Raw genomic sequence first — 9,529 nt, 5'->3', positions numbered from 1 at the left:
GGTAAAGTCTGGAGCTTAGTTAACAATAATGTACTAATGCCAGTTTCTTAGTCTTTATAAAAATACTCCATCTTATTGTTAACAATGGGGGAAACAGAGATAGCGCTGGACTATTTTTTGCGATTTTTCTGTAAATCTAAAATTAATTCCAAAATTAAAAAAAATGTTTAAAAAGATGATTGGGTAAGTTTCAAATTCTATTCATAATTTATTTTTTCAAAAAAGATTGTCTATTATGTGTCAGGCACTGGGTACACACATCAGTAACTAAAAGTCATAGTCCCATCCCTTGCGGGGTTTACAATCTAGTTAATATCCCTATTGCTTCTTTAAAAAGCAAACCTCACCTACAATATGCAGTAGGTTAACAAAATCTTGTCTGATGAAAAACAAATGTCCTTCCTGCTTAGACCCGCACAGCGTCGGTTCAGAAACCACAGCCCCGCCCCTCCCTCGCGCTTCGGCCCCGCCCCATCCCGCACTCAGCCCCGCCCCTTTCCTCTTCCGACTCCGCCTTCGCCCCTTCGAACTCGGGGCTTGACGCCCACGCCGCTGCAAGGGGCGCAAGGAGGAACCTCTGAGGTGCATATTAGGGAAAGATCTGCTCTCCTCAAGGCCTTGAAATCCCAGATCCCGACGGGTCGGGGCGCCTCTGGAAGTCGCCGCGCTTCGCTTTGCATAACAATACACAGCTTTGCATAACCAACGCCGACTGGCATTTAAAGGCGTCGCCGCGGCCCCAGACCTTGTAGTTACCTTCGCGCGAGCCCACCTTTTGCAATGATGTCCCAGATTCGGGCTCCGCTCCTGATCTTCCTGGGCTTGCTTCTCGCTGGCCTTGAGGCCCTCCCAAAGGCTCCCATGAAACGGGTGAGTGCCGCTCTTTTAGGGGGCTGTTTCCACTATCCTGGCCCCACGGGTTGGGATGCAAGATGGGGCAAGCTGTTCCCGTCTCTGGAATTCCTTCTCCGCAGCAGAGCCTCCAAAGTCACTAACTGTGGAACTTGGGGTCCTTTTCTTTCTTAAGGTTTGTCTCCCTATGTGGGAGATGAAACAGCTCTCCTCTGCCCTCCTAGGTTCTGTCTGCTGGTCTAATACTCAGACCGACATGAGACAGATGAACAAGAGAAAATAACCGAATTTCACTACATACTTATGTATGCAGGAAACATGCCAAAGTGGCGCATCTCCGGGAGGCCTGTTCTCAATCCCTTTACCCGTCTGTCTGTACAGTGAGGGTGGTCTGTAAGGCCTTGCTCGGCTCCCAAGTAAAGTTTAGCCTCATTCACTTCTGTACTCTTCTGCTCTCTTCCCAGCCGTCTGAGTGAATATTTGCAGACCTGGAAGACTAAGGTACTGTCCCTTAGTCCCAGGCCTGTTTACCTGCCCACCTTCCCCCCGTGGGGCTGGGTGGGTGGTTTGAGAGGCCCTCCAAGCCAGAAGGTCCAGCCTTGTTCCTCTGGTGACAAAGATCCAGCCCTGCTCTGGTTGTGAGCTGTGGAGAGGCTCTGACCTCCAAGTTTGCTCTTTCCTTCTTACTCACCCCAAGCTCCAGACCCTGGGGAAAGGGAAGTTCTGTCATTCTGAGACCTGCTGAGGCCTAGTTTCATGGCCTCTTTTGCTGCATAGCTGCAGGCAAGATACCATCTCTGGCAGCAAAGAGAGAGGCTCAGCCTAGATCCCCTCCTTCCAGCCACCTTGGAAATACTTGTCTGAGAGCGAGAAACCATGTGGTATAGTGTAGGGGAAAGTAGGATAGGACAGAGAGCTGGGAGGCTTGGTTATTGATTCTATCTTTGTTTCTAATCCATGGGCATGGCCTTTGGGCTCCTTGAGCCTTAGTCTCTTCATCTGTTAAATGGGCATGATGCCACCCTGCCTTTCTTGTGAATTGTGGGTGAAGGAATTGCTCTAAAACAGCTATTTTCAGCTCATGGAACACATAAACTAATTACTAAAATCCTGTGGCACACCATATATATATTTTTTGCTGATCTGACAAAAAAAATAGGTTTAATTTTGATTCATTCACACCAGATGGCTATTGTGATATTGACTGTTGTCATTGTTTTTATTGATTTCAGAGAGGAAGGCAGAGGGAGAGAGATAGAACCATCAATGATGAGAGAGAATCACTGATTGGCTGCCTCCTGCATGTCCCCCATTGGGGATCGAGCCCACAACCCAGGCATGTGCCCTGACTGGGAATCGAATCTGGTTTATAGGTCGACACTCAACCATTGAGCCATACCAGCCGGGCTGTTGTCTTTTTTTAAAAAATATATTTTATTGATTTTTTTTACAGAGAGGAAGGGAGAGGGATAGAGAGTTAGAAACATTGATGAGAGAGAAACATCGATCAGCTGCCTCCTGCACACCCCCTACTTGGGATATGCCTGCAACCAAGGTACACTCCCTTGACCGGAATCGAACCCGGGACCCTTGAGTCCGCAGGCCGAAGCTCTATCCACTGAGCCAAACCAGTTAAGGCTGTTGTCATTTTTTTAATTTGACAATCTAAGGGAAAAGAGGTCAGTGCCCCTGACTAAGCCATCAGGTATTGCATGTTTTAAAAATTCTTGCGGCATACCAGTTTGCCTCTTGCAGCACACCAGTTGAAAATTGCTGCTCTAAAATCTTACAGGAACATAAGCCATTGGACTCAGCCTCACCCGGGCACAGGGGCAAGGAGTCTGTTTTGCCTGTTGAATGAAGGAGCTAGGATATTTGGATTCAGTTTGTCCACGAACGTAGCTTGATAATGTTTCTCTTGGCTCCAGGTCTGACCGCTATGAGGTGGAGTTCAGGCTAAGGCTTGAGCTTGCCCTACATCCCCGTTCTATATGTCTTGGCTAGGGATGCCCTTCCAGAAGGTCTTAGATTGGCCATTTTGGAGAGGCCTTGAGACATCATAAAGTTCACTTCCCTCACTCGGGCCCATAGAGAAACATAGGGGACTCAGCTAAGATTACACAGCAAGTGGCACTTTTGATCCTTATATGCCATCATCCAGAATTTCTCTGGCTCATGTGATTCAAAGCCCTGACCCTGAGATTGCAGGCCAGATGAAGGCTGTGGGGTAGTGGTCAGTGTTTGGGCATCCGTAATATGTTAAGCTGTGTGCTTTTCCCCCACCCCCTAATAACCTTTTTTGGGGGAAGTCATTTCAGAGTTGCAGAGAAGTTGCACAGATAGAACAGAGTTCCCACAGGCTCCTCACTCAGCTTCCCTGAGTGTTAACATCTTATTGACCGCGGTGCACTTGTCAAAACTGAGAAGCCAACATTGCTACTTTATGAAACACTAGACTTTTTATTTGGATTTCACCAGTTTTTCCATGAATGGCCTCTTTGTGTTTCAGGATTCAGTCCAGTTGCCATTTGCATTTGTTGTCACAGCTCCTCAGTCTCCTCTGGTCTGTGATCCTTTTTCAGTCTAGTGTTTTCATGGGCTTGACAGTTGTGATCTATACCCTCAGTAGATAAACTTCTCCTCTCCCAGTAGCCCCGTGAGAAGATATAATTATGCCCGTTTGGTAGGTGAGGAAATAGCTATGGTCTCAGCTAGTGAGAGTGGCTCGGATCTGATTTGAACCCAGGTCTCTGGTTTGTACCCACATTTCTGCCTTCAGAGCTGCGCCTTTCCCCTCTGCCCTATGTTGCCGCATGTTGGGATGGCAAATATCTGGTGCCAGGCCTGGCCCTTGGTGGGCATTGCTAATCCATCATACCTCCTTTTTCAGATGAGGCTGGCCTCGGCTGCAGAATTCATTGCCACAGAAGCCTCTAGTCAGGCATCTGGAAACCATCTTGTTACGTCTCTCTGAGGGCCTGGGGGAAGGGTCACTTAGGAGAGGGAAGGGGTTTTTCAACTCCAACAGGGCTCTGACCACTTCCTCCAGCCTGGGATGAGTCCTCAGTGTCAATCAGGCTGCCTACGGAACTGTGAAAGGAGTTCCGGAAAACGGCTAGTCCTCCTCCAGCTCAACTCTTAATCCCAGGCTCCCTTTCATTTGACAGCGGCCTCCTAACTGGTCTCCCCCTTCCCCCTTGTTCCTCTCCAAGCTGTTCCCGACCATACCCTGGAGCATGGCCTTCTCCTGCAACGGGGTCCATTGCACGTACAGAACTTCCAGCACCTGATTATGACCCGCGAGGTCCTGCGTGACATGACCCTGCCACCCCTTCGACCTCCTCTGGGTCCTTTGCCCACTGCATCTAGCTCACTGGCTTTCTTGTAGTGCTAAGGTGCTTGCTACCACACGGCCTTCGCACATGTGCCCTCTGCCTGGGCGTTTTTCCTCTCTACTTACACGGCTGACTCCTTGTCCTGCAGGAGTCCAGCTTAAGTAGTAAGTCCTTGGTTACTCTCCACCTTACCTTTTGTTTCCCTATGGCACTCAGAAATCATAGTATTATGTACATTAGACTAAGCTCCTTAAGACAGGGCGGGGACATTTCTGATTGTTTACCACTATTAACACAGCACGGATGCTGAAGGATGCATTTATTGGTTCCTACACGGTGTAAGGGGCTGTGGGGAATACAGGGACGAATCAGACCCTGTCCTGCCTTTCTTAGTCATGGCACAGTGTTTCATTCCAAGAAGCTCAAGTAAAGGTGTTTATTCCAGGTATATAAGGAATCTCATGGAACTAGAGGCAAGAAGTGGAGGCCGGGATGGCTAATGGCTGTCATTTAATGAGCCAGTTCACGCGTTGGGCCTGGCATTGTGTAATGAGCATTACATACACGCTCTCACCCTTGCCACAGTCCCAAGAGGAAAGTATCAATGCCTCCCCTTAAAAGATGTGGAAATTGGGGCTCCAAAGAGGAAACTGGCTTATATAGTCATATGATACGGTGGCGGAGCTATGATTTCCACCCACGTCTGTTGACTAAAGCCTTGATTTACCCCACATCTCACTCTAAAGCCATGCCCTTCACTGCCTGTTTAGGTAAGGGTGGCAAGGGGGTAAGTGACTCTGTCTGTTCCCTTTTCCTCAGACCCTCAGTTCTTGTTCCTTTGTCTTAGTCGTGGGTCATGGGTCTCAGAGTTCTGGTCCCATCCCAAAGTTATGACCCAATAATGATGCAAAGCTCAAAGTCCACAGAGTGACTTTGCCTCCATCTCAAATGCCAAATCAGAGAAAATCCATCACCGGATTGGGCTCGGTGTTCTTTTTTGGCCCGGTCGGCCGTGGGTGTGTGGATGATGGGGATCAGCTTGGGGGTGGGGCTGGCAGGTTTTGCTTTTAAGTTGGGATGTGCATGGCAGGCATATTGTACATTTCTCAGAGGGGGCTGGGAAAGGTGTGAGTGGGTGGGCAGAATCTGCATAGTGTAGGAAGTTTGAAAGATCACAGACAAGCAGGGTTCCTGGGAGTAGGGAGTCAGTGGTCCTGTGTAGTTGGACAGATAGTGGAATCAGGGGGATGTGAAGGAAGAAGAGAAGTGGCTCAGCAGAGGGGAGGAGGGTGACTCAGATGGAGACAGGGCATGAGCAATGGGATGGGGGAGTAGGAAAGCACTGGTTCGGACTGGGGAGCTTAATTCATTCAATGGGATTGTTTATCAACAAGTGGCTCACTGGGGATCTTTTCATGTGTGTCCTATTCCCTTCCTGGGTTAATTGCATACCCCTTGGAGGGGGGGGCGTTGGATGTTTTGTTTCCCATTGTGTTTTGTATTTACTATTGTCCCTGGCCCTGGATTGGGTTGGAGGACTGCAGGTGTGTAATGGAAATCAAGTCCAGGGCATGGGCTGCAAAGGGAAATCCTCCCTCTAAAGCAGCGGTTCTCAACCTGTGGGTCGCGACCCCTTTGGGGTCGAACAACCCTTTCACAGGGGTCGTCTAAGACCATCGGAAAACACATATGTAATTACATATTGTTTTTGTGATTAAGCACTATGCTTTAATTATGTTCAATTTGTAACAATGAAAATACATCCTGCATATCAGATATTTACATTACGATTCGTAACAGTAGCAAAATTACAGTTATGAAGTAGCAATGAAAATAATTTTATGGCTGGGGGTCACCACAACATGAGGAACTGTATTAAAGGGTTGCGGCATTAGGAAGGTTGAGAACCACTGCTCTAAAGAAACCCTAAGACTGGCTAGAGAGGAGTGGGGAGCAGGGAGGTGGGAGATCAGAGAAGGTTCCTACCAGAGGCAGATATAGTTAGTTCTTCTGTTTTGAGTGTTTGAGCATCCGTAACACTGAGTTTCAGTTCCTCCTCTAGCTTTAACCAGTTCAAGGTCAGGTATACTGTGCTTTATTTTATAGTCTAGCATACTTTCGGGAAATTATGTCTTTTGAGTTTTTGATTTCACCAACCTACCTCTCCCAGAGTCACACCGTCAGTAGCTTGTTCTGTTGATTTTTCTGACCTGTGAGAGTTCCTTTTGTCAACGTTTCTTTTCTCTTTTCTTGCTGCCATGATTGTCCCTAGGCATTCCGGATCAGCAGCTTTTCCTGGGAGAACTGTGACGACGGGAAGGACCCTGTGCTGATCAAAAGCCTGAATGTGGAACCTAACCCCATTGTAGAGCCTGGGAATGTGACTGTGAGTGCTGAGACCCAGACAAGTGTTGCCCTCAATTCTCCTCTGAAGGTGAGTGGTGGTGGGAGGGGGGATTGTTCAGGAGCTGGAGGGAAGGTGTCAGGGGCCGGCTGACAGGGCACTGGGGGACTAATGCTCAGGGAACTGGATACTGGAGGCCTGGCATCCCAGAGCTGCAAAGGAGGCACTGGTTTGTAGACTCGTGCTCGGGTTCATAGACTCTCAGTGCCATGATGTTTGAGATTGGAGGGAATCTGATGTCAGCCCCAACAGCTTCCCACTGAGGGCACGGATGGCTCAGTTCCTCACACCTGGCAGGGAGTGCGCCGGCCTCCTGGACAGGGTGGCACAGTATGCGCTGTTGTCCAACAGCTCTGGTTGGGCAATTTGGTTTTGGTAATGGTGTCATTGTTAACTGTAAAACAGGCTCATCGATTAGCAAGTGATATACAGCCAACTTTAGAAAACACAAATGGTCGAAATAGGGGGTGAAGGGGGATAAAAGAAATCACCTGAAATTTCTCTACCTCGTGATAAGAGGTAAGCACTTTTAACATGTTGGAATATTCCCCCATATAATCACATATAACATACATATTAATTTAATGGATATATATGAAAATAACCAATGCTCTTTATAAATGTCCTCTTATAATCTAACTCCTCACAAGATAGGCATTGTTAGCTACTTACATATCCTGTCAGAATTTTTTTCTGCATTTGTAAATATATGTACATTTATGCTGTGGGATTATATGACATGCTATTATTACTTTTTGCACCATACTATTATTGTCCATACCTCTTTCTGTGGCATTTGGCATAGATCTACCTAATCGTTTTTAATGGCAGAAATACACTGTTGTAGATCTGTCATAATTTACTTAAATCTAATGTTGGATATTTAGTTTGTTTCCAGAGTAGTTTTTTATTTTTTGCTATTATAAAGAGCTTTGCAGAAATTATCCTTGAAATGCACCTTTTCCTACTTTTCTGATCATCTAGACACAGACTTTTTAAGTCTCTTGATATAGATATTGCCAACGTGCCTCTAAGTGTTTCAACCTGGTTGTCCTCTCACTAGCAATAGCAGATTTGACTTTCCCCACACATTTGTGACACTGAGCATTTTGTAAAAATCCTCTTCAGTCTTGTATGTCATCCCTACTGAGGTTAAAGTTCCTCTCATACATTTATTTATTTATCTATTATTTTTTTAAAATATATTTTATTGATTTTTAACAGAGAGGAAGGGAGAGGGATAGAGAGTTAGAAACATTGATGAGAGAGAAACATCGATCAGCTGCCTCCCGCACACTCCCCACTGGGTATGTGCCCGCAACCAAGGTACATGCCCCTGACCGGAATCGAACCTGGGGACCCTTGAGTCTGCAGGCCGACTTTCCATCCACTGAGCCAAACCGGTTAGGGCCCTCTCATACATTTATTTGCCTTTTGTAATTGCTTTGAGAAAGTCTAGGAAGCAGTGCTACAGTTAGCCAATTAGCAGTTAGATGACAAATGCATTTCAACTCAAGTGTTAGCTTCAACCAATGGGTATGGGTGTTGACTACCTAAAGAATTCTAAGACTGTGTAGTTCAGTGAAGGGACAAAGTCACATTTGATGATTCCTGTCTGTCATGGGCACAGGAAAGGATAATATTGGGGCACGTGCCACCATTTGTCGTTTCTGGATCGGAATATCTCCAAAGATCCCAACCAATTAAAAACCGTGTGATTGGAATGGAATGCTGACCTTTTAAAGAGGCAGAGGAACTAGTATGCTTGCCTTGAAACTGTCACTTTTTTTTCAAAATCTTTTCACCAGGTGGACTTAACTGTGCAGAAGGAAATGGCTGGCTTCTGGGTCAAAGTCCCATGTGTAGAACAAGTCGGTAGCTGCACCTATGAAGACATCTGTAACGTATTTGACATTTTCCTTCCCCCTGGAGAACCCTGTCCAGAGCCCCTGCACACCTATGGGCTTCCCTGCCACTGTCCCTTCAAAGAAGTAAGTCCTCAGGGAGGGAGAGCGTTATCCCCTTGGCTGGAGTAAAGGCCTGGGTTTTAGAGGGAAGGATCCTTGCCTTCTTTCTCCTGCAGATCTGGATGTCTATGGGTGGGTGTACGTTGGTGCGATCTATTCTGAATTGCTTATCTTTTGGGAACCTCAGTTTGTTCATCTGTGAAACTTCGGTGTGACCTTCAGTGCTCTACGGCACTATGGCCGTCTCCAATCTTCTGTGGCTCTTAGGAGGATGGGAGGAGGGATAGTTCCTGGTTGCAACCTAGCGGTGGCTCCAGGAGAGAGTTCTATCAGTAGGCTCCCACTGACCTGTGATCCACTGGCATTTCCACAGGGCAAATACTCACTGCCTAAGAGTGTTATCACCATACCCCACCTGGACCTGCCCAGCTGGCTCAGTACTGGAAACTACCGCATCCAGAATATCCTAAGCAGTGGCAAGAAACATCTGGGCTGTTTCAAGATCGATGTCTCTCTAGAGGCCATTAATGTGGCACCAGCTGCAGCAGAATGAAGGCCTGTGAGGAAGGTGTCCCTCCTCCTGTCTTGCATTTGTCAAAGCCAAATTCTGATTTTCTGTCCCCCTTCAAGCCCCTTTCTCCAGTGATGCTACTACCCTCGCTGAAAGTCATTGTGTGCCACTTACATTTTAGGTGTGGGCAAGCAGCCCTAACCTAAGATGGGGTGATCCTGGCAGTTCTTGATAGCTCAGGACATCTACTGGGCTGGCCACTTCGTTCTCCTCTTCACCCCTATGGCTTTCTCTCTAAGAGCTTAACTTATTTTCCAAACAGTCAAGGAAGAGAATGAACATGTTTTGTTACCCCAAGTTCAGACTAACCCAGTCTTGCTCTCCTGAAATACCTTGAATGATTTTTCTCATTAAATTTTTTTTTTTTATCACTAACTTAAAAGCAGAGTGAGAGTATTAT

General features: G+C 46.9%; 1 protein-coding gene across 2 annotated transcripts; it reads left to right on the top strand.

The window, feature by feature from the left end:
* Positions 1-510: 510 nt before the first annotated feature.
* On the top strand, positions 511-9,511 carry GM2A (GM2 ganglioside activator). 2 transcript variants are annotated; one of them, XM_036314087.1, is made up of 4 exons: positions 511-870; positions 6,460-6,621; positions 8,400-8,582; positions 9,123-9,511. In XM_036314087.1, the coding sequence occupies exons 1-4, from the start codon at positions 781-783 to the stop codon at positions 9,273-9,275; spliced, it is 588 nt and encodes a 195-aa protein (XP_036169980.1). In that variant the 5' UTR covers positions 511-780; the 3' UTR covers positions 9,276-9,511. The 2 variants fall into 2 exon arrangements, with proteins under 2 accessions (XP_036169980.1, XP_036169979.1); XM_036314086.1 differs by having other exon boundaries at positions 515-870; positions 8,932-9,511.
* The last annotated feature ends 18 nt before the right edge of the window (positions 9,512-9,529 follow it).

This window comes from Myotis myotis, unplaced genomic scaffold, assembly GCF_014108235.1.
Source record: "Myotis myotis isolate mMyoMyo1 unplaced genomic scaffold, mMyoMyo1.p scaffold_m19_p_6, whole genome shotgun sequence".
In the NCBI taxonomy this organism is placed as follows: domain Eukaryota; kingdom Metazoa; phylum Chordata; class Mammalia; order Chiroptera; family Vespertilionidae; genus Myotis; species Myotis myotis.
This window is presented reverse-complemented; position numbering and strand designations above follow the sequence as displayed.